General features: G+C 42.0%; 1 protein-coding gene across 4 annotated transcripts in view; it reads right to left on the bottom strand.

The window, feature by feature from the left end:
• The window catches only part of PGPEP1L (pyroglutamyl-peptidase I like), a 36,518-nt gene that overhangs the window by 9,550 nt on the left and 1,222 nt on the right, over positions 1-25,746 (bottom strand). For 2 of the 4 annotated variants that reach the window (XM_073653329.1, XM_073653328.1), the window contains exons 2-3: positions 6,906-6,993; positions 6,423-6,475 (exon numbers count right to left, since the gene is read on the bottom strand). In XM_073653329.1, the coding sequence (XP_073509430.1) occupies positions 6,423-6,475; positions 6,906-6,948 (96 nt within the window). In that variant the 5' untranslated portion in view covers positions 6,949-6,993. Of the gene's footprint in view, positions 1-6,422; positions 6,476-6,905; positions 6,994-23,349; positions 23,413-23,452; positions 24,013-25,746 lie in introns of those variants that run through there. The other 2 variants (XM_073653331.1, XM_073653330.1) reach the window with 2 other exon arrangements.

Here is a 25,746-nt window from a genome sequence, read left to right as displayed (position 1 = left end):
GAGAATGTCAGTGTCAGGTCCATGGATCCTGCTGGAGATCCCGGACCTTCTCACTCAGGGCCCAGTATACCACTCTCAAGTGAAGGGCTTCCATCCAACAACATGGAATTTAAGAGGGCAATACTGAGTCAGAGGGGGTTTTCTCCAGGGTTAGTCTCCACTTTTCTAGAATTTTCAGGGGAACCTTTGGCACAAAAGGCTCCACTCGATTCCATCCTAGAGTTCCTCCAGAATGGGTTTGAGCTAGGGTTGGCTACTAGTACCCTCAAGGTTCAGGTTTCAGCCTTGAGTTCATTATATAATAATAATCTCACAGCTGAGTGGATATCAAGGTTTATAAAATTCTGTAATGGATCCAGGCCAGTTCCAATCCCAAGGGTTCCCACATGGAATCTAAACTTGGCTCTGGAGGCAATTTGTCAGGGATTTAGATCCCAAATATCACAGAGACCACTCGCTGTGATCTTTGTAGCGAACAGCTCTCTGCCTCCCCCTATCGTCTAGACCGTTACACAATTGGCCGACTATCAACCAAAGGGACCGCAGGCTGTTCTCACTAATTAGTTATTGGAAAGATAACAGTGAGTATGGCATATATACCTCCGTATTCCAACGCATGGAATATGTGTATATACCCCCGTACGATTGCTGCTAACTCCACGATAGTCTTTCTTGGGTTATTAGCTGCCACCACCAATCAGTTTCTCCAGCTGATTGGACGCAGTTTCAGGTAGCATATTTGGCTTCGGGGGATGCACAATTACAGAACAAAAGAAACAACTATTCAATTTTATATTTAATCCAAAGGGGAACACCCTCCAGCTCAAAAATATTTCCAGAATCCGTCCTTTCCTCAACCCTCCCTGATAACACTCTTGCACCTCCCCAGTCCGTCCTTAACTCTGCTGCCCAACTAGTTCACCTCTCTCCTCGCTACTCCTCTGCTACCCCACTTTGCAAATCACTTCACTGGCTCCCAATTGCCCAGGGTATTCAATTCAAACTACTAACACTGACCTACAAAGCCATCCATAACCTTTCTCCTCCGAACTAATCTCCCGATATATTCCCTCAAGTAATCTCTGGTCCTCCAAAAACCTCCTTCTCTCCTCCACACTTATTCATTCCTAACCCAATCGCCTCCAAGACTTATCCCGAATATCCCCCATCCTCTGGAATTCTGTGCTTTAACACGTCCGATTAGCCACCACATTCGGATGCTTCAGACGGAACCTGAAAACCCATCTCTTCAAGAAAGCTTACAACCTGCAATGAAAACGCTGCCGCCTCACTGCTGCTGCACTGCCCCCAACGTACGGTCATCTTCCCCATCATCCTGTAGAATGTAAGCCTGCAAGGGCAGGGTCCTCTTCCCTCTGTACCAGTCATCATTGTTAGTTCATTTACTGTAAGTGATGTCTATATTTTGTATGTTAACCCTTCTCTTTTACAGCACCATGGTATCTTACCCTTAAAATTATTATATTGGTAGCACTGACCTCTACCTGCAGGTTAAGCAATATCCAGGCCCTTTCAATAAACCCTCCTTATACACAAGTACATCATGATAGGATTATATTAAGACCCGCATCCGGCCTACCTTCCCAAGGTAGCCTTAAAATTTCATAGAAGTCAAGAGATTGTCCTGCCCTCCTTTTGTAATAACTCTGGGAATTCAGTGGAGAAAAAAATTCAGTCTCGATATTAGAAGAACACTGTTAGAGTACATATCTATAACTAGTCAGTGGAGGAAAACTCAGTACTTGTTCGTAGCCTTTCTGGATAGTAGAAAGGTGTACAGGGTATCAAAGAGTACCATTGCAAGGTGGATCAGGGAGGCAATTTGTTTAGCCTACTATGCTAGCAGTGCTTCGGCTCTTGAAGGCATCAAAGCTCACTCCACCAGAGCCATGAGGGCCTCCTGAACAGAGAAAGCGGAGATATCGTTTGATCAGATTTGTAAGGCTACTACCTGGTCCTCACCCTCTACTTTCATTAAACACTACAGACTAGATCTATCCTCCTCCGTTGACTTAACCTTTGGTAGAAGGGTGCTTCAAGAGGTGGTCCGTCCCTAAGGTGTTTTTGTTTCTTCTCCGTAAATCTCTCAGGTGTGCTGTCATGGGTGAAGGGAAAACACCAATGTTACGTACCGGTAGCCGGTGTTTCCAGAACCCATGTCAGCACAAGTATATTCCCCCACTTCCATTTTCTCACCATGGAATATATATTGGGTGTTTTGGTTTGGTGTCTGTAATGTATATAATTTTTTTGGATATCCTTTCATGCTCTGTAACCCAACTGATGAGGGGAAGAGGTGCCGCCCTTTTATTTCAGTATGTTTCCTGTCCTTGTTGAGCAGATCCCCTTCTCAGGTGTGCTGTCATGGGTTCTAGAAAAACCGGCTACCGGTAAGTAACCTTAGTATTTCTTTACCGCTCACTGGTATTAATGTCTGTGAAACACCTGTGGTGTTAATATGCTCACTGCATGACTAGATTTATTCACTGAGGGGTGCAGTTTGCAAAATGGGAGTCACTTAGGGCGGGGGCTGAGTTCTGTTCTTCTGGAACCTTGAGGACTTTTCCAATGTGACATGGCACCCACAAACCATTCCAGCACAATCTGCACTCCAATATGGCGCTCTTTTCCTTCTGAGAATTGAACTGTAGTGGAAAAGTAGTTTCTGTCCATATATGGGGTGTCATCGTACTCGGGAGAAACTTCGCAACAAATGATGTGGTCTGTTTTTTCCTAACAGCCCTTTTGAACATTAAAAACTTAGGGCTAAAACAATATTTTAGAGGAAAAAAATTTTTTTTTTTCACTTTCACAGCCCAATGTTATACAATTCTGTGAATCATCTGTGGGTTTAAAATGATTACTACACCCCTAGATTAATTCCATAACTGTTGTAGTTTCCAAAATGGTGTCATTTGTGAGGGTTTCCGCTGTTTTAGCTCTTCAGGGGCTCTCCTAATGTGACATGCTAGCCACAATCTGTTCTAGCAAAAATTGTGCTCCAAAAGTCAAAGGCTGCTCCCTTTCTTTCCAAGGCCAGCCATGTGCCCAAACAGTTTCCAACCACATATGAGGTATCCCTGTACTCAAGAGAAATTGAACAACAAATTGTGAGATTCATTTTCTCCTTTTGCCATTGTGAATATGGGAAATTTTGGGATAAGTCAACATTTTCGTTGAAAAAAAAATGAAATATTTCATATCCATGGCCCAATATTATACATTTCTGTGAAGTACTAGTGGGTTCAAGATGCTTATTATACCCCTCTAGAATTTTTTTCTAGGGGTATAGTTTCCAAAATGGGGTCACTTGTGGGAGGTTTCTATTGTTTTGGCACCTCGGGGGCTCAGCAAACGCGACATGGCGTCCACAGTCTATTCAAGCAAAATTTGTTCTTATATAGTCAAATGGTGCTCCTTGCCTTCAGAGCCTGGCCATGTGCCCAAACAATAGATTCCAAACACATATGGGGTATCCCTGTACTCAGGAGAAATTGCTCAACAAATTGTGGTGTGCATTTTCTCCTTTTAACCCTGTAAAAAAAAATAATAATTTGATGCTAAAGCAAATTTTAGTAAAAATGTTTTACCTTTTTTTCTTCTACCTTGCATTAAATCTTGTGAAGCACATAAAGGGCTAAAAAACTTTTTTGAATGCAGTAATAAATACTTTGAGTGGTGCAGATTTGAAAATAGGGTCTTGTTTGTGGGTCTTCTGTCATATAAAGTCCCTCAAAATCACTTTAAATGAGAAGTGGTCCCTAAAAATATAGATTTTGTAAATTTATTGAAAAATGAGAAACTGCTGGTAAACTTAACATCCCAACAAAAAAAGTATTTTTATAAATGATGCAAAGTAGAAATGTGGTAAATGTTAATGAGTACTTTTTGTGTGGTATGACCATTAGAGTTGAGCGAGTATGTTCCGTCCGAGTATGCTCGGGCCGAGCTCTGAGTATTTATAGCTGCTCGGTGATAAGGTTAAATCGCTCCAGTGTGCATGATTTGCAACTGTTTGTCAGCTTTATTACATGTGAGGAATATCTATTTCTTACACATTCCTCACATGTAATAAAGCTGTCAAACAGTCGCAAATCATGCAAACGGGAGCGATTCAACCATATCACCGAGCAGCTATAAATACTCGAAGCTCGGCCCGAGCATACTCGGCGAAAGGGTTAATAGAACATACTCGCTCAACACTAATGACCATCTGTTTTAGGGGCATAAAAATTCAAAGTTGTAAAATTGAAAAGTTTTTAAAATTTTGGGCAAATTTTCATAAATAAACAATTCAAATCGATCTATATTTACCACTATCCATAAAGTACAATGTGTTAGAAAAAAACAATCTTAGAATCACTGAACTATGTGGAGGCATTCCAGAGTTATTACCACAAAGTGACACAGACCGGATTTTAAAAATTTGGCCTGGTCAGGAAGGTTTAAAAAAAAAAAACATGCTTAGGTGTGAAGGGGTTAAAGAGTACCAGACTTTACACACAAAACCTATAGAATTGTCCTGCTGCCCTCACCCCAACAAAATTTTAAAGGGAATCGGTCACCAGAAAAAACACAACCTGCGGATTAACAGCGTTACTAACCTGCCTGGCGCCCGCACTTACCTGAACGCTGCCGGGAGAAAATGAACTTAATTCCCCCACAGCATTCCGCTTCAGTCACGGGGGCGGGGCTGGCGCTGTTTCAGTCACCTGACTGACAGTCGGCCCTAATGCAGAGCAAGTATCGGTCAGGGCCAGGAGCGAGGTTACAGCCGCCGCTATATTATATACACAGACCCGTAGCTGACTGAACCGGAGCCGACCCCATGACTGAAACCAAGAAAGCTGCCAGGAAGAATAAAGTTCATTTTCTCCCTGCAGCGTTAGGCTAAGTGCTGTTGCCGGGCAGGTTAATAACGCTATTTACCTGTAGGTTAACCCCATATCTGCAGGTTAATAGCATTTTTTCTGGTGACAGGTTCCCTTTAAAACTGGTTTTACAGTGCATACCAGTCTAGTACATCCAAGAACCTGTTCTTCATGCTCTAACTTGCCACCAACTCTTTTCAAGTTGTAGGTTCCTTTTCATAAGCGTTCTGTCAGCACTCTAAGTGGTGGAACTTTCCTTCTTTTAACTTCCCAGCATGCAATCCACTTGCCATTGTCCAATAGCTTCTCCGCCTCGAATTAAAAGCTTCTCTCTGTTACGTCTGTACGTATGCAGTAGGCAGGGAAGCATGAGCTGAGAGACAAAAGACTTTCCACTCACTAATCAGTCTCCAGGTCACTACTGCTAGAGATAGTTTTAATTATATGTGTTTTATGATGGTTTATGATTTAAATAAAATTTCATTATTTTTTGAGAAAAAGTTTGGAATTTATATCATATTCCACAGGGCTTTATAGACCTTATCATCACTGTCCCCATTGGGACTCAATCTAAATTCCCTATCAGTATGTTTTTGGAGTGTGGGAGGAATCCTGAGGAAACTTACACAAACATAGAAGACATACGGACTCCTTACAGGTGTTATCCTTGGTGGAATTTGGACCCAGGACCCCAGCACTGAAAAGCGACAGTGAGCCATTAGGCATTTCTAATTTTGCATTCATTTTTATCTTTTTCACTATTTTGCGCTGCATTTTTCAACTTAATTTGTTACTGTCAGCTAATTTATGATTATCAACTTTTCAAAAGGTCTCAAAATGTTTGTGCAATGGTATTTGTTACCCCAGTGGAGTACAAAATCTCCCCCCCCCCCCGTTAAATTTTAAAGCCGCCTGAAAGGACTCTGCAAAATTTTATTCTAAGGCCACGTGCACACACTCAGTATTTGGTCAGTATTTTACCTCAGTATTTGTAAGCCAAAACCAGGAGTGGAACAATCAGAGGAAAAGTATAATAGAAACACGTCACCTTTTCTACATTTATCACCCACTCCTGATTTTGGCTTACAAATACTGGTGTAAAATACTGACCAAACTCTCACTGTGTGAACATGGCCTAAAAGGCATGAGGGGAAAAAGAAAGCATCTCTTAAGTTATGCCAAATTTGTCAAACAAACAATGTGGAGCATTTTGATGAATTTGGCACAAAATCTACCAACGAACAGATAAAGAGAAGATAGAAAAACTGATGAATTGGGGCCCTCCAAGTTATGACACTTTGGAGAGAGTTTCTTTTTCTTGTGGGGGAGGAGGGCCACATATAACTGCTCACGTATGTTACAGTGCTGTAATACACCCAAGCTAGTTTGACTTATTTTTGTGATTCTTTCATTGCTTATAGAAGATATAAATGAGGCCCATAATACATCAGTTGTGGAATATTACCTACAGACTAAAGGTTACGCAGGCATTCAGCAAATCGACTTCTAAAAATTGGCATAAGCGATTACCTTTACTGCTTCCCAACTGGAGTTGACCAAATGATTTCTGAATGGACCAAAACCTTTGCAATAAAAAACAAAAACATTGTTGGACAAAAATGCAGCTCAACTAATCAACTTTTTACTAATACATGTGTAGATATGTTCTAGATGTTCTGTCGTCCCCAACTTACTATAGACAGAGAAGTGTTCTGTTCCATTCTATACATGACGACAAATGTTCTGTCTAAACCTCTTCTAGCTTCAATAGTAACTCAACACAAAGTGGTGAAAAATAGTTATAATAAAGAGTTTGTCTAAGAAGCCCCGGCCGCTATCCCATGTGATTTGGATGTTTGGTGTTAGGGCTTCATAAATATCGTGTCTGCCATAAAGTTGATATGTAATGTCCTGTCAGAACACTGATCCTAAGCAGAACTAAAACATAAATCGGTCATGGAAATTATTACTGCTTGCTCATCCTCTATATTTCAGTTTTTACCGGTGACTTACCAGTGACAACAATGAGGTTAGGACTGTTTGAATTGGAAGCCATGAGCTAAGAACAGTCTGCTAGTGCCGATTCACAAAATGTCAGACCCTGCAAGATATAATAAGAATTTTATTTCTATAGCGCCAACATACTCTGCAGCACTTTACAATTGAGCAGGGACTTGTACAGACAATAAAGACATTACAAAGTAACACACAGTTCAACAGTTAGAGGGAGGAGTGAGGACCCTGCTCACAAGCTTACAATCTATACGGAAATAGGGGGAACACAATAGGTGGAACCTGCTTGTCATGTATAGTCCAGCCATCGTTATAATAAAGAAAGGTTTTCAAATAAGCTGCATGAACTTGTCATCAACCAGTATCTGTCTCTGGAGCTACTAAGTGCTTTTGTCTACATGGAGGATGTGGACACAGATGAACAGGAGGGATAAAATTCTGAGGACAATTTAGAAAGGGCGGAACAGGGAAGATTTAGATTAGACAGGCCTGGAGATGTATGGTTGTATGGTTGTGCAGAACTGTAGAGAGCTTTGTGGGTAAAAGTTGTTTATATTGGACCGGGGGCCATCAGAAGGTAAATATAATGTTTATTTTATGCTTTTTTATTTTTTTTTATTTATTTTTTTTTTTTTTTACAGGTTCTATGGTACCCGGGTCTGGAGGAGAGTCTCCTCTTCTCCAGACCCGGGTACCATCCGCACATTGAAACGCATGGATTCCGCATCTACAGATGCAGTGATGCGGATTCCATGCGTTCCAATGCAAGTCAATGGCGGCGAAAACGCAGTGCTTCCTCGAAATAATTGGTAGTGCTGCGTCTTTTTCCGCAATGATAACCCGCAGAGGAAATTTCCGCAACATGTGCACAGCACATGCGGATTATCATTGGGGGACATGGCAGGCCTTCTACCATGCGTTTAAGCGTTTCTGCAGCGTTTTTGCCGCTGCGGAAACGCTTAAAAAAAAGCATCGTGGGCACACAGCCTAAGAGGAGAGAAAGAAGAGCCAGCAAATGATAAAGTGAAGGAGCAATCAGAGAAGTAAGAGGAGAACCAAGAGAGATCAGTTTCTTTGAGGCCAATAGAGTGGAGCATAGTGACTAGTGAGGAAGAGCTGGCCGTGTCAAATGCAGCAGAGAGATCCAGGATAATCAGCAGGGAGTAGTGACAATTACATTTAGATGTTAATAGATCATTAAGAGACTTTAAAAAGGGTAGTTTCAGTAGAGTCTAAAGAATGGAAACCGGTCAAGAAGGAAGTGATCTGAAAAATAGTGGATTGGACAAGAGTAGTCCAAGCATTCCAGGTGTTTAGAGATGAAGGGGAGATTAGAAACAGGTCTGTAGTTGGCAACACAAGTCTAGTATAGGGATGGATTTGTTTTTTTCAGTAAAGGGGTTATGACAGCATGTTTCAATGAGGAGGGAAAGATTCCCGGAAGAAAGAGTAAGGTTAAATATTATAGTTAGGTGGGCAATGACAGCTGGGGAGAGGGACTGAAGGAATATTGGAGGGAGTATGGTCATTGGTGCATGTTGTAGGGCGAGAAGAAGCGAGGAGCCTGGCAACTTCTTCTGTGACAGGTTCAAAAGTGGAAAGTGAACTTGAACAGTAGAAGAGAAGGAGATCCAAGCCTATGAGTTGATTGAGCAAAAATGTCCTGATATGGTTGATTTTTTTCTTGGAAATAAGTGGCCAGATCGTCAGGGCTAAGGTTGGTGATTGGGATCTGTATTGTAGGGTTCAGGAGGGACTCGAAAATTTAAATGTAGAGCATGAGTTAAGTTTTGAGCAGAAACTTATAGTGAAGTCTTCTGCAGAAAGTGATTTTCTCTATTGATGCTCGACAAACCTGGAGCACGATAAAACTGATATTTAGTATCAGGAATGTAGATAAGAGGTTTACAATAAAGGTTGCATTCACAAGTTCTTTTTCTTTTTTCTATGGTTTGGAATCATCTTTGCAAAAATGATCAGGTATTACCGCAGCCTCAAAAAAAAAACCTCAGCAAAAAATAAATGCGGGGGCATTTATGCATATAGCATTTATGCATACTTTATCGAAGTGCCATAATTTAGCAAAGTGCCATGGCAGTTAGAAAATGGCATTGCTAATATTCATCTTTCTTATCTTCTTACAGGTATATATTTTTCACTGCTTGTGTGATCTGTCCTGAAAACTGCCTTGTATCTCCATGCAATGCTCTGCAGCCTATCAATTTCTGGTATATATTTTTCACTGCTTGTGTGATCTGTCCTGAAAACTGCATTGTATCTCCATGCAATGCTCTGCAGCCTATCAATTTCTGGTATATATTTTTCACTGCTTGTGTGATCTGTCCTGAAAACTGCCTTGTATCTCCATGCAATGCTCTGCAGCCTATCAATTTCTGGTATATATTTTTTCACTCCTCTACCTTTTTTATTCCATGATACTTAAAGGTCATCACACTTACTTTAAGAGTTTATGATCCATGCCGAGTTTGCTAGTCTGTTTTTTTTTTTTTTCCCTGCACTTTATGGTCTCCTGTTGTCTTTTAAGCTAGTGATTGATTGTTAATGAGTTAAATCTGTGCAGATCTAAGCAGATATGTCCCTATATATTGAGATTTAATTAAGGGGCAGCATTTATGCGGGGGCATTTATGCATATAGCATTTATGCATACTTTATCGAAGTGCCATAATTTAGCAAAGTGCCCTGGCAGTTAGAAAATGGCAGTTGGACAGGGCAGGAGACAGGTAAGACATGCAAGACAAACCAACAAACTTGCTTCCAGGTCATCTTTTTGGCAAACAGTATTCACCATTTGTATCTGTGCCATTTATTTTCTGGTTGCTACAATCATCCACATTCACCGTTCTCCCACAAATGCGGCACACTTCATCCATATTAATCCCTCACTCCTCTCTTCTCCTATGTACAGTTGTCATGCTCTCTTCACAATGTTATACCACGCAGATCCATTCATTCCCACCATACAACGCAGGAAACGCTCTCACAAATCACTCAATCATCTGCTCACTCTCTGTATCTTCCTTCTATTAGTCGCAGGTGATATTTCTCCTAATCCAGGACCTTCCAGTAATAATAACACTAACTCTTTCCCTGTTACATTCAGAAACCCTGCTAATCTCATTAATATTCCCTGCATATCTTCTGTCTCATTCAACTGTGCCCTTTGGAATGCACGCTCAGCTTGTAATAAACTCTCTTACATCCATGACTTTTTCCTCTCTAATTCCCTCAACCTTCTGGCTCTCACTGAAACCTGGATCCAGCAGTCGGACACCACCGCCGCTGCAGCTCTCTCCTATGGTGGCCTACACTTTTCTCATACTCAGAGACCTGACAACAGATCAGGTGGAGGTGTTGGTCTGCTTCTTTCAACAAAATGTACTTTTCAGGTTATCCCCCCTGTACCCTCCCTTATCTTCCCGTCCTTTGAGGCCCACACCGTCAGACTCTACCGGCCCTTCTCCCTGCGAGTGGCGGTTGTCTATCGCCCCCCAGGTCCCCCCGTCAATTGCTGGATCACTTTGCTGCCTGGCTTCCAAATTTTCTATCCTGCGACATCCCCACGATAATCATGGGAGACTTTAACATCCCAATTGGCGATCCTCTTTCCCCATCTGCCACGCATCTTTTATCATTAACCTCCTCCTTCGGCCTTTCACAGCTTGCTAATTCTCCTACACATGAGGACGGGAACACATTGGACCTGATCTTCTCCCGGCTTTGCTCAGTACATGACTTTACTAACTCTCCCCTTCCACTCTCTGACCATAATCTTCTTTCATTCTCTGTCAAGAACTGGGACTCTACTCAAGACACTCCCACCGTCCACACTTATAGAAATTTACGCGCCATTAACACCCAGAAATTTATAAAAAGGTTGCAATCATCATTGGCCCCAATCTCCTCCCTCTCATGTCCCGACTCTGCATTGAAGCATTATAACAAAATAATGCTATTCGCCCTGGATGAAGCCGCACCTTCTACACAAAGAACAATTCGGCATAGACGGCGACAACCCTGGCACACGCCTCAAACACGTCTTCTCCAGAGGTACTCCAGGTACGCTGAACGGCTGTGGAGAAAATCAAATCTGCCCGAAGATTTCCTCCACTATAAATTTATGCTGAAAACATATAACTCTGCCCTTCACCTCTCCAAACAAACCTACTTTAACAACCTCATCATCTCACTTTCCAATAATCCTAAACGACTCTTTGACACGTTTCATTCTCTTCTCAATCAAACAGCACAGGCCCCGACCACCGACCTCAGCGCTGACGATCTGGCTAACTATTTCAAAGAAAAAATTGACCATATCCGACAGGAAATTTTCTCCCAATCCCCAAATGTTATGCATGCTCCCCCCCGCCACATTGTATCTTGCTCATTTTCTGACTTCGAACCAGTCACGGAAGATGAAGTGATCAGGCTCCTTGCATCTTCTCGCCCTACCACCTGCACCAGCGACCCTATTCCCTCACATCTCCTTCAGTCCCTTGCTCCAGCTGTCACCTCTCACCTAACTAAAATTTTCAACCTTTCCCTCTCATCTGGTATCTTTCCCTCTTCTTTTAAACACGCCAGCATACATCCATTACTTAAAAAACCATCCCTCGACCAGAACTGCACGGCCAACTACAGACCTGTTTCCAATCTTCCCTTTATCTCTAAACTCCTGGAACGCCTGGTCCACTCCCGTCTAATCCGCTATCTCTCAGACAACTCTCTTCTTGACCCTTTACAATCTGGTTTCCGCTCTTTACATTCTACTGAAACTGCCCTCACTAAAGTCTCTAATGATCTACTAACAGCTAAATCTAATGGTCACTACTCCCTGCTGATTCTCCTGGATCTCTCTGCAGCATTCGACACTGTGGATCATCAGCTCCTCCTCACTATGCTCCGCACTATTGGCCTCAAGGACACGGTTCTCTCCTGGTTCTCCTCTTATCTCTCTGACCGCTCCTTCTCTGGGTCTTTTGCCGGCTCCTGCTCCTCCCTACTTCCTCTTACTGTCGGGGTTCCTCAAGGATCAGTCCTAGGCCCCCTTCTTTTCTCCTTATACACCGCTCCTATTGGACAAACAATCAGTAGATTCGGTTTTCAGTACCATCTCTATGCTGATGACACCCAATTATACACCTCTGCTCCGGACATCACCCCTGCATTACTACAAAAGACCAGTGATTGTCTAACTGCTGTGTCTAACATTATGTCCTCCCTCTACCTAAAACTGAATCTGTCAAAAACTGAACTACTCGTCTTTCCTCCCTCCATTAATCTACCTGTGCCCGATATTGCCATCTCTGTTTGTGGCTCAACCATTGCTCCCCAGCTACAAGCCCGCTGTCTTGGGGTCATTTTTGATTCAGATCTTTCTTTCACTCCTCACATCAAATCACTCGCTCGTTCATGTCATCTACATCTCAAAAACATCTCAAGAATCAGGACTTTTCTCACCTTTGACTCGGCAAAAACTCTTACTGTCGCTCTTATTCATTCTCGTCTTGACTATTGCAACGCTCTACTAATCGGTCTCCCTCTTACTAAACTCTCCCCTCTCCAATCCGTCCTGAACGCAGCAGCCAGGATCATATTCCTTGCCAACCGCTACTCAGATGCCTCTTCTCTGTGCCAGTCATTGCATTGGTTGCCCATCCAATATAGAGTTCGTTTTAAACTTATCACGCTTACCCACAAAGCGCTCCATGCTTCAGTACCCCCCTACATCTCCTCCCTTGTCTCAGTCTACCACCCTACACGTGCCCTCCGTTCTGCAAATGACTTGAAACTAAAATCCTCCATAATCCGAACTTCCCACTCCCGTCTCCAAGATTTCTCGCGTGCTGCGCCAATTCTCTGGAATGCACTACCCAGGACAGTTCGATTAATTCCCAATACCCACAGTTTCAAGCGAACCCTAAAAACACATTTCTTTAGACTGGCGTATCACCTAAACACACTCTGTCCATCCCAGCTTTCCCCCATATTAAAATCTTCTTCAACTTCGGGTTCAAACCAACCATGCACATAAAAGCCTCCGTCAGGACTGCACACATACTGGCTGGCGACCAGTCCATGTATTATTATTTATCCTATTCAGTATATCAAGGCTGCATTATACAATATATGTACTTTTTACCTTTTGTGTCTCCCTCACTTCCTCATAGACTGTAAGCTCGCGAGCAGGGCCCTCACTCCTTTCGATATGAGATATGCTTATTCTGTATTGTCTGTATAAGTCCCCCCTAAAATTTGTAAAGTGCTGCGGAATATGTTGGCGCTATAAAAATAAACTATTATTATTATTATTATTATTAAATAAAACACTTTGCAGATGCATTACAACCAAAATGTGCACATGGGCAGCATGATGGCTCAGTGGTCCTGGATTTAAGTCCCACTAAGGACAACATCTGCAAGGAGTTTGTATGGTCTCACCATGTTTCCTCTGGTTTCCTCCCACACACCAAAGACATACTGATAGGGAATTTGAATTGTAATCCCCAATGGGGACAGTGATGACAATGTCTGTAAACGCTGTGGAATTTAATGGCTCTTTATAGGAGAGTTAAATAAGTGTGTATGTAGCATTACCCTCTTGGAGAAGAGCTGTCAGACGAGAGGAAACAACTACCCTCAGTTAATAAAAAAACTGACTAATATTTATTTTTCTGATCTCAGCCATCAGTCAGAAAGCCCTCAAGCACATTAGATGGTTGGTGGGTCTCACTGAAATTGACAGTTCATTTAATGTGTGACCAATTTAATGATAGGAGTTACAAATGAATCAATTATATTAGGAAAGCCTTTCGAATTTAGGATGGGAGAGACTCCTCCACATGGAGGCTGCATGTCCAATTTAGCACTGACTTCATAGAGTCATCTTGTTGAGGTGGTTAACAATCTGACCTGATGGAATATTATAGATAACATGTGGTGAAGTGACAGTGAGTTGTGCCCAGCAATCCCTGCATAATGGTGATTGCATTACTTGAAGACTGGATCCTATTTATCATGTGTTAGTGTTTGTCACACTGAGTCCTAGAGAATCCAAACCAAATGACTGCGCCGGAGATTAGATGCTACTAGGCATGTCTAATATTTTGGAGAAGCCTTATATATTGAGGTGCTATCTTTTGAAACAAACCTACACTGCAGTCTCTCTCTCTTTTTGGTGAAACTAGGCAGAAGAAAACTCAAGAGATCCTTACAACTCAACCTGCGTAGAAGTCGCACTGAATCCTTCTCTTCTGTTCAATGTTGGTACAATGAACTACAGCAGCAGATCTGAGTACAAAACCCTAAGTATTTTGTCATACCTGACTAAGGAGCACTTCACAGCCTCTGAATATACAACAGATGAATAAATGTGCAATCCATATATCAGCATTGTAAGTACATTGAAGGGCAGTAAGACAAACAGCAGCCATCCTGGTGATAAGCTGATTATGGCTTTTTCTATCCCCCACTTCCAAGAAGCATAACTTTTTATTTCTCCACTATAAAAGCCTTGTTTTTTGTGTGATGAGTTGTAGTTTTGAATATTGCCATATCATTTTCAATAATTTTTTTTTGTTATACATAATATTTGTGAGATGGAATGGTGGAAAAAAAAAAAGTTGAGTTTTTACTGTGAACATTGTGCCATAAAAGTGACATAGTAATATCTGCAGGTCTGTACAATTATGGTGATAAATTTATATAGGGTTGTTTTTCTTTTTATATGGATTATTGACACCCACAACACTTTTTCCGCATTGATGGAGCTGGTTCAGGATAAATGTGATTTCTAAACATACAAAATGTTTTTTTTTCCTTTTTAAACAATAGTTTTTATTTTGTACTCTTAGTGATACTACAGAAAAAAGAAGAATTACTGTTCAAGTTGGTCAACATATCAATATATGAACAGTAATTTGTAATTTCAAAGCAGTAAGGGAACTAACTTTTAATAATAAAGGGGAAAGAAGGAAAAAAAATATATTTTTACATTGGCTGTCATGGCCTAGAGTCCTGCTCATAGTTATTGGCACCCATGAAGTTTAAGTACATAATGTGGAATATCTCCTGAAAAGAAATGAATCAAGTGAAAGTTGTTTTTTTGTATAGAGCACTCGTGTTAAATACAAAAGAGCAAATGATAAACAATTTTAAATAAATAAACAATGGGAGGGAAAAACAGAACCTAAAGCTTGCTGTGTCACTGGTATTGGCACTAGTGATGAGCGAGTATGTTCGGTTAACCCTTTCGTCGAGTATACTCGGCCGAGCAGCGAGTATTTATAGCGTGCTCGGGCTTTAAGTTTTCGTCGCTCCGTGAACACGATTTGCAACTGTTTAACAGATTTAATACATGTGAGGAATACTAGAAAAACAGGCATTCCTCACATGTATTAAATCTGTCAAACAGTTGCAAATCATATTCAGGGAGCAACGAAAACTTAACGCTCGATCACGCTATAAATACTCGGTGCTCAGCCGAGTATACTCGACGAAAGGGTTAACAAAACATACTCACTCATCACTAATTGGCACCCTTCACATTAATTTAGTATGGAAACACATTTTGACTTGCCTGTGGTAAATCACAAGAGAGATTCACCTGTGATTAATTGTCGATGCCCATGTGACATGAATTAGCCAATGAATGACTTCACTGTTTTTAAAAGTCACATAGTAGGCCCTGTTCCTTTGTCACAATGGTGAAGACAAAGGAGCTGTATGAGAACATCAGACCTGCTATTATTAGCAAACACAAGACTTCCAAAGGGTATAAGGCCATCTCCAAAGACCTTGGTATCCCAGTTTCAACAGTGCGCAATGTTATAAAGACATTTGCCAAGCATGGAACTATCAAGAACCTCCCTGGACGTGGGGGAAAGAGGAAAATTGATGAGAGGTCTTCGATGGTTGGTGCGAATGGTGTATATAAAAAAAAAAAAAAAAAAAAAAAAAAACCCACGTCAAACATCCAAAGAATTGAAGGCCAACCTGGAACAGTCTGGGGGTCTTGAGATCAACAAGTACCACTAAACCAAGCAGAGCTTTATGGGTGACAGCCAAGGAAAAAAAACATTGAAGAAGAAAAGACACAAAAAGGAACGACCGATCTTTGCCAAAGAGTACCTTGACAAACAACAATCCTCCTGGTAAAATGTCCTGTGGACAGATGAAACAAAAATAGAGCTTTTTGGCAATGCAAAGCAACAGTTTGTTTACAAATGGCGCAATGAAGCTTTTAAGGAAAAGAACACCTTACCAACAGTTAAGCATGGTGGAGGATCCATAATGCTGTGGGGTTGCTTTGCTGCGTCTGCTACTCGAGGCCTTGACCGTATTACAGGAATCATGAAATCAGAGAATTATTGTAGCATCGGCGTATCTGCCTCCAGCCGGGCAGAGACGCCGTTCCGCTTCCCCTCACCGCCGCGGTCCAGGTCCGGCGTCCTCCCGCTCCCCTGCTGCTGTGGTACGCTCTGCGCGCAGCATCCCGGGCTCTGTGCTTAGGGCGCGTGTCCTCTTTAAAGGGGCCACGCGTGCCACCCTATAGAGTCTCCGGCCAATGGCCGGAAGACTTCCCCTATATTAGGCACCTCCTCCAACATGGAGGTGCCTGTGCAAGGTTATTGTTCGGTGTACTAACACTAGTTTCAGCCCTCAGGTCAAGCTGCCTGTCTTCAGTTCTGCCCGCCAGCCTGCTTACCTGGAGCACCTGCCTGTCACCTGCCGTGCCCGTCAGCCTGCCTATCCGAAGAACCCATCTGGCTATCTGCCGAACCAGCCTGCTTATCTACCTGGACCATCCGTCTGCCTTCCTGCCGTGCTCATACGCTGTACCGGTCAGTTCCTGCCATCTGATCCGTGAGAGTCACCTGATCTCACATAAGGTCGGTCCCAGAGTGGCACCTGGTCCACCTGCCCGGTCCGTCCCTGGTTCATGGAGTCGATTGAGCCACCGTGCGACCTTGGTCAGGCCGAGAAGGCACTTAGTCACGCCCCTCTGGTCCCTCCTTGCACCGATGCACAGAGGTTCCACCACCCAGACCCGTAAAAACTATCAAGAGATTTTAGAGCGAAATGTCCTAAACAGTGTAAGAAACCTTGGTTTGAGTCGAAGATCATGGGTCCTCCAGCAAAACAATGACCCAAAGCACACATCCAAAAGTACACAGGAATGGTTGAAGAAGAAAAAAATGTACTGTTTTAAAATGGTCAGCAATGAATCCTGACCTCAATCCCATTGAAAATCTTTGGGGTGAGCTGAAATCTGCCATTGGGAAAAAGAACCCTGCAAACATTCAAGAGCTTGAACAAACTGCAAAGGAAGACTGGGAGAAATTCCAGCTGAGAAGTGCAAGAAGCTTATAGATGGCTACAAGAAACGTTTGGAGGTTGTCATCAATGTCAAAGGGTGCGCAACCAAGTATTAATTAGGGGTGCCTTTATTGCTGCACATGTGGTTTATAATGTTTCTTCTTTGAAATTGCAACATGGAAGTTGAAAAACAATGTTTTATATTTGTATTACATTGGACCACTAATTAAAAAATCCTGGAGGATATAACTTTGGTAAATTTCCATTTATTTCTGAAGATATTGTACAGTCTATGAAAAAAATTAAGGGGTGGCAAAAACTATGAGCAGGACTGTATAAAAACATTGGAGGGGACATGAATTGGAGAGAAGGGATGGATGGTTGACAACCATCAGACAGGGCACGCCAAAAAAAAAAAAAAAAAAGAATAAAAGACAGGAGACTTAAAACAGATAATTGTGCATATGAAATTCAGCATGACCATATACGCTGAAAAGAGCGGCTGCCATCTCCTATCTCAGTAATGGAAAAGTCTGTCTTCACTGAACACAGATTTTACCTCAGAATTGAGAATTTTGATAATGATTGATCAGTCCTGGAGGAGAAAGAAGCAGGTTTCTCTGATAAGATATATTACAAAGTTGCTTATTTTCTTTATTAATTTATGAAATAAAAATGAAAACAATAGATACTCATTATTAACAGCATCGTACTCCAGCGAGCCCTTCATTAAGACTGGTTGCACAACGCCAGTCCTTAATGAATCGGCCCCAAAATGTTCATTTATTTTTTAGAGATTTGGTAAAATGGATTTTTTCCCTAGTCCTCCTAGTGCACCTGAAGTTGTGGTCATTAAATTGCAGGCAGAATATATTGTATTATACTGTAATTTTATCTTCTATGAAGCTCTGCCTCTGGGAAAAAAGTTGCACATTACTACAGAAAGAGCGCCACACTTGTCCACGGTTGGTTTGTGGTATTAACACCATTCACTTTACTGGAGCTAAGCTGCAATACCATTTGCAACCTATGGACGAATGTAGCGCTCTTTTAGGAAGAAAGCAGCATTCGCTTTTTAAGGCATTTTTCCTGAGCATTTCTGCATCTCCCTGGCAGAAAAAACACATGCGGATTTTACATGCAGATTGTACATGCGTTTTTCCTGCCAAGGACATGCAGAAGTGAAGCGTTCTTCACATGCATTTCCACATGCGGGTTGTCAAGCGCTTTCTAAGCGATTTTAGCATCACTTGGAAAGTGCTTGACAACTTGGTCACACTATATAAATCCATGCAACCGGTATGGATTTATATAGTGTGACCGTAAAAGAATGGTAAAAAATAAATCTATACTTACCTTCTGATGGCCCCCGATGTCCTTGTCTTGGCTTGCTGGCAGCTCGCGGTGCACTACACTGAAGGACCTGCCGTCACATGACTGACGTCAGTGCAGGTCCTTCAGTCCACCGCGATCTGCCGGAAAGCGAAGACAAGGACACCGGGGGCCATTAGAAGGCAAGTATAATATATATATATATATTTTTTTTTACAGGTTCTATGGTACCCGGGTCCAGAGGAGAGTCTCCTCTCCCCCAGACCCGGGTAACATCCGCACATTAAAACACTTGGATTCCGCATCTACAGATGCAGTGATGCGGAATCCAAGCGATTCAATGCAAGTCAATGGCGGCGAAAACGCAGCACTTCCGCAAAATAATTGGTAGTGCTGCTTTTTTTTCCGCAATGATAATCCGCAGCGGAATTTTCCGCAGCATGTGCACAGCACATGCGGATTATCATTGGGGAACATGGCAGGCCTTCTACCATGCGTTTTTTTAAGCGTTTCTGCAGCGTTTTTGCCGCTGTGGAAACGCTTAAAAATTGCATCGTGGGCACACAGCCTAAAACAGTTGAGCTTAGAGAATAACTGTCGTTTTAAGTTTTTATTTAACCACTTCGCACCAGAGCCTGTTTTTGCCTTCGTGACCGGGCCAATTTTTTCAATTCTGACCACTGTCACTTTATGAAGTAATTACTCTGGAACGCTTCAACGGATTCCCCTGATTCTGAGACTGTTTTTTCGTGACATATTGTACTTCATGATAGTGGTAAAATTTATTCGATATCACTTGTGTTTATTTGTGAAAAAAATTGGAAATTTGCCGAAAATTTTGAAAATGTAGCAATTTTCAAACTTTGAATTTTCATGCCCTTAAATCAGAGCGATATGTCACACAAAATAGTTAATAAATAACATTTCCCACATGTCTACTTTACATCAGCACAATTTTGGAACCAAAATTTTTTTTTGTTAGGGAGCTATAAGGGTTAAAAGTTGACCAGCGATTTCTCATTTTTCCAACAAAATTTACAAAAACATTTTTTTAGGGACCACATCACATTTGAAGTCACTTTGAGGGGTCTTTATGACAGAAAATACCCAAAAGTGACACCATTCTAAAAACTGCACCCCTCAAGGTGCTCAAAACCACATTCAAGAACTTTATTAACCCTTCAGGTGCTTCACAGGAATTTTTGGAATGTGGAAGAAAAAAATTAACATTTAACTTTTTTCACAAAAATGTTACTTTAAACCCAATTTTTTTTATTTTCACATGGGTAACAGGAAAAAATGGACCCCAAATTTTTTTGTGCAATTTCTCTTGAGCGCGCTGATACCCCATATGTGAGGGAAAACCACTGTTTGGGCGCACTGCAGGGTTCGGAAGGGAAGGAGCGCCATTTGACTTTTTGAATAATTAGCGGATGCCATGTTGCATTTGGGGAGCCCCTGATGTGCCTAAACAGTGGAAACCCCCCACAAGTGACACCATTTTGGAAACTAGACCCCTTAGGGAACTTATCTAGATGTGTGGTGAGCACCTTGCACCCCAAGGTGCTTGACAGAAGTTTATAATATTGAGCCGTAAAAATAAAATTTTCACATTTTTCCCACAAAAAATGTTTTTCATTCCCTAATTTTGCATTATCATAATGGTAACAGGATAAATTGCACCATGAAATTTGTTGTGCAATTTCTCCTGAGTACGCCGATACCCCATATGTGGGGGAAAACCACTGCTTTGGTGTACGGCAGGGTTCGGAAGAGAAAGGAGCGCTATGTTGGCTGGGAAAGGTTGCAGACACCATGTCACATTTGAAGAGTCGCTGACATGCCGAAACAGCAGAAACCCCCACAAGAGACCCCATTTTGTAAACTACACTTCTCAAGGAATTCATCTAGGGAAGTAGTGAGTATTTTTAAATTTATACCATTGGGCAGTGAAAAAAGCATAATTATATTTTTACCACAAAAAAATGTTTTACCCTCAGATTTTACATTTTCACACAGGGCAATGGGTAAAAATGGTGCCGAAATGTGTCACACAATTTCTTCTAAAAGTGGCAATACCCCATATGTGGCTGTATCGTAACGCTCAGCCATACGGCGAGATCTGGGGGGGACGGAACGCTATTTGACAATTGGAGAACAAATTATTGTAGAATAGGCATTTGGATTTGGGAGCACAAAATTTTCTGAATTTCTTTTGGGGGGCAAGGGCCATTTCGCTTTTCCAGAGCCTTTCTGCTACCAGTAACTTGGAAGTCCCTTATATTTTTAACAGATGACGGATCTGAGTGGGGACTAGCTTTTTTTGAGGACTGAGTTGAAGCTTTTATTGGGAACATTTTACGTAACATTTATCCAGCGCTCTAGGCTGAGCACTTACATCGGGGTTTCCATCTAAATTTCCAAGTGATGTAATTCAGATGAAACCCCTGCGGGATCCATTCACTGTAATGAGGCAGCAGAGTTACTCTGGACTCCGTCTGGCCTCTGTTTAGCGGTGTCCTTTTTTTCAGAAGTGCACAAAACTGTGGCCAACCGCACTTTTATGCACGCCTAAAACAAATGACACCGTGGGATCCCAGGCCAGACAGCATCCACAGTGGTCTATATCTGCCTCATTACAGGGAATCTTCCGTCATGGGTTCCGGCTGAATCACATATTTCAGAGATTTACACGGAAACTCTGGGGTAAGTGCTCAGCGCAGAGCGCAGGATAAATGCAAGGCTCTGCGCCTTACTGCGATCTTTGGGAGACATAATAAACTAATCAGTAGCAGGTGAAGAATTGGTTTTATTTATTTTTTACGCCGTTCCTAGTGTGATATAACTGATTAGATTACTTTATTCTTCGGGTTGGTGCGATTACAGTGATACCAGATTTATATCGGGTTTTTATGACTGACAGCTGTCACACACTAAAAGACGCTTTTTTTTTTGCAAAATCTAGTTTTTGCATCGCCATATTTTGAGAGCTATAATTTTTCCAGATTTTGGCCGACAGTCATGTGACGGCTTGTTTTTTGCGGGACGAGTTGACATTTTTATTGGTACCATTTTTGGGTATGTGACATTTTTTGATCGCTTTCTATTCCGTTTTTTGGGAGGTAAAATTAACAAAAACCAACAATTCAGGAATTGTTTTTTGAGTTTTTTTTATGCCGTTCTGCGTGTGGTAAAAGTGATCAGGCAGCGTTATTCTTCGGGTCAGTACGTTTACAGCGATACTACACTTACTGTATATTTTTTTATGTTTTGGCGCTTTTACACAATAAAACCATTTTATATAAAAAATATTTTTTTTGCATTGCTTTATTCTGAGAGGTATAACTTTTTTATTTTTCGGCTGATGGAACTGTATGGCGGCTTGTTTTTTGCGGAACAAGATGACGTTTTCAGCGGTACCATTTTTATTTCCATTTTGCTTTTTGATCGCATTTTTTTCCACTTTGTTTGGCGATATGAGGAAAAAGCATAGTTTTTCGCTCCGTTTTTTATTTATTTTTATTACGGTGTGCACAGAAGGAGTTAATTAGTGTGACAGTTTTATAGCTCGGGTTGTTTCGGACGCGGTGATACCAAATGTGTACTTTTTTTACTTTTGCATAAATATACGGATTTATCGGTTTAATATTTTATTTATTTTGTAATTTTTTTTTAACAGTTTAAAAACATTTTTTTTTACATTTTTACTTAGTCCCTGTATGGGACATTAATTTTTATTTTTCTGATCACTGATCTCATGTAATGTAATAGACATGTATTACATTACATGAGATCTTCCCTGACTGTTTCAGTCTCCTGCCTGGCTTCAGCTGCAGGCTGAGCCAGGCAGGACACCATATATGGCAGAGCTGGATGTGGTCATGTGACCTCCAGCTGCCATAGCAACGTCAGGTCCTGGAAGGTATAAGGGGGCCGTCGGAGAGGTAAGTGGACGACCCCCTCTCCTCCTGCTGTCTTCTATATGCCGCGATCACTATAGATCGTGGCATATAGAAGACAGCAAAGGGTTAACATCACTGGGACCTGATCCAATCAGGTCCCGATGATGTTCCCTGTCAGAGCTAAAGCTCTGCACCGCTCCCGCAGCGCTTGCAAGACCCTGGGGGTCCTGAGCGCTGCGGGACCACCCACCGTTTTTAAACGTCCGCGCTGCACAGAGCCCAGGCAGCGCGGACGTTTATCTACAGTGGGCGGTCGGGAAGCGGTTAATAAGTCAATAAGTCACAAGAAAATAAGCAACTTTGTAATATATCTTATCAGAGAAATTTCTTCTTTTTCTGCCAAAATGAATCAGTCATTATCAAAATTCTCAATTCTGAGGCAAAATCTGTATTCAGTGCAGCGTTTCTGCGTGTTCTTGGCAGTCAAAAACGCTTGTGGATTTTACACGCGGATTTGACTTGTGTTTTTCAAATGCATTGGGACCTCAAATCCGCATGCAGAAATGCACAAATAATTGACATGCTGCGGATTTTTCCGCAAGGAAAATCCGCTGCGGAAAATTCCGCAGCATGGGCACAGAGCATGCAGATTTTCATTAAGGATCATGGGGCACGGATTACCAAGCGTTTACGCTGCGGAAATTCCGCATTAAAAACACTTGAAAAACGCATCGTGGGCACACAGCCTAAGCCTTCTTTTTCTCATCTACAGGAGATTTATCCAGAAGGTGAAGTTAAAATGGATCAGTCACAATATAAACTGAATGCATCACTTTATAGATCTCTTAAGCCTGATGAGGCTGGTATACTCACTTTGAAAATCCAAGTCAGAATGGCTGAATAATCTTTTTAACCCCTTCATGACCTTGCAATTTTCCATTCTTGTTTTTTCCTCCCCTTATTCTAAGAGCCATACCTTTATTTTTCCGTCCCCATAGCCGTATGAGGGCTTGATTATTGCGGGAAGAGTTGTATTTTTTGAATGGCACCATCCATTTTATCATTTGATGTGCTGGAAAGCGGGAAAAAAATTCCAAGTGCATTGAAACGGCAAAAAAAAGTACAATTCCACAGTTGTTTTTTTGGTTTTTGGTACTTGAGGTTGCGATCATCCGATCGCCTGTGCAATACATTCCAGTTCTTCAGCACAGCTATGTATAGCAGAAATCACGATCTCCTATGAATGCTGGCCTTGACAGACACCTGTCCGTCTAGGGCAGCAGAGCAGGGAGAGGCCTCGTTTTGGGCTAGTCATCCTGGTCACATCGTCCCCGGGCGGATTTTAAACGTATGTTTTCTCTGAAACACTGCAGCATTTCAGTGTAAAACATACATGTCTGTAACAAAAGAGACAATGTCTGATTCATGTGATTTTCGCAGTAGGAATCAGTTGTCAGGTTCCTTATTTTGTGGCAAAATAACATTGATAGCCTCAGCCTCATACGTTACAGGGCGTCACTGCTTTCTCCAGATTACCTTGTAATGGCTCAATGTGAAAATAAAAGCCATTCTATCAATTTAATGCAATGTTAGCAGCTAAGGTGTCTATTATGAGGTTCTGCAGCAGCTGAGGCATGTATTATGAGGTTCTGCAGCTGCTGGGGCATGTATTATGAGGTTCTGCACCAACTGTGATGTGGAATGTGAGGTTTTGCAGCGGCTGATTTGTGTAATGTGAGGTTCTGCAAAATCTGAGGTGTGTTCTGCAGCAGCTAAGGTGTTTTGTGAAGTTCTTCAGCAGTTGAGGTGTGCGCCATGAGGGTCTGCAATGGCTGATGTTCTGCAGCGACTGAATTTGGTGTTATGAGGTTCTAAAAACATCACAGAAAAAGATACAGCCTTACCAACACCAGGTCAGATTACCAATGCACTAGCAGGATGCAGCTGGCCTCCATGATAAAGGCGGGGGCAGCACAGGTGCAAAATACTGATGAAATAGCCACTCACTAACCTACCAATACATGGAGTGGGTGGCAGTGTAGTATACATGCACACCGATGGGGCTTGTATACGGCGCCAGTCACACAGGTACGTATGATGCACAGTGTCTGGATTACAGCCTATTGATGATGTCCATACTATTAGATCAGGCGGGCTTGTCCAGCAATATGTAAGTGCTCCCCACAAGACTGATGCCCTAATTCATCAGTTGTTTCATCAGTATTTTGCATCTGTCATGGTGTTGGTAAGGCTTTTCCGCCCTATAATGAGGTTCTGCAATGGCTGATGTGGGTATTGTGAGGTTCTGAAGTGGCTAAGGTGGATATTATTAAGTTTGGCAGCGGCTTACATGTGTATTATGAGGTTCTGCAGAGGCTGACGTGGCTGTTATGAACAATGCATTGTATATATTTTTGTGGATTTCAAAATCATTGACTTCGATTTTCTTGTATGTTATTAAAAGAAAAAAGAAGGCAAATCTGCCCATTATCCGCATGATTTGGTGTAAATTTGTGTGAAATCTGTAATTATTTGCAGCATTGCCAACTGGTGTGATCCCAGACTTTATTAATAATGGGATTAATATCAGGATTAATATGGCGGTATTCTTCCATAAACGGCGCCCCCCTGTCCCCATGTTGTGTATGTGGTGCTGCACAGGTCCCTGGTCAGGTCACTGGAGCAGGTATAACCCAAGGACATGTTATGCAGGAAAGCAGAGTTTTTTTCTGATTTTGTACAATCCCCTGTAACATCTCTATTTTGGCCTTTTTAGCCCTGAGTAGATGCAGAGCAGGCGCTGGCCCCATCGTCTGGTGTCTCATCTTGTACATTTATGGCCTATGCACAGGATTTGTATAGTAGATGCGGATCCCACAATTGTGGCCATGACAAGCGCCACTCTCCACCAAGGGATGGCAGAATTCCCACTGATGTGTATAGGATCTTACACCACCTGTCCACGAACAGCAGCAGGACGGCGTTCCCGGGATACGTGGGTCCCACTGGTGAGATTCGTATATACTATCCATTATGTAATATCCATGGATACGGCATAAAGGCACGAGGTCAGAATATCCCTGAAAGTGCAAGTCCAGACGTGGCGGAAACCATGTGATGAGGCGCAGATCGCACACTCGGAGGGGTTTATCGTACATATGGGGGGGGGGTCCATTTCATGTCAGGAAAAAAAAACTATGAAGAAATGAATTTTCTCAGGATATAAAACAATGGCCTCCTGGGTATATCAGTGGGGCGAGGGCAGTTTTG

This window comes from Phyllobates terribilis, unplaced genomic scaffold, assembly GCF_046119375.1.
Source record: "Phyllobates terribilis strain yellow unplaced genomic scaffold, ASM4611937v1 Scaffold_11__3_contigs__length_659146591, whole genome shotgun sequence".
Classification (NCBI taxonomy): domain Eukaryota; kingdom Metazoa; phylum Chordata; class Amphibia; order Anura; family Dendrobatidae; genus Phyllobates; species Phyllobates terribilis.
The sequence above is the reverse complement of the archived record's forward strand: the minus strand, read 5'-3'. Positions and strand labels throughout refer to the sequence as shown.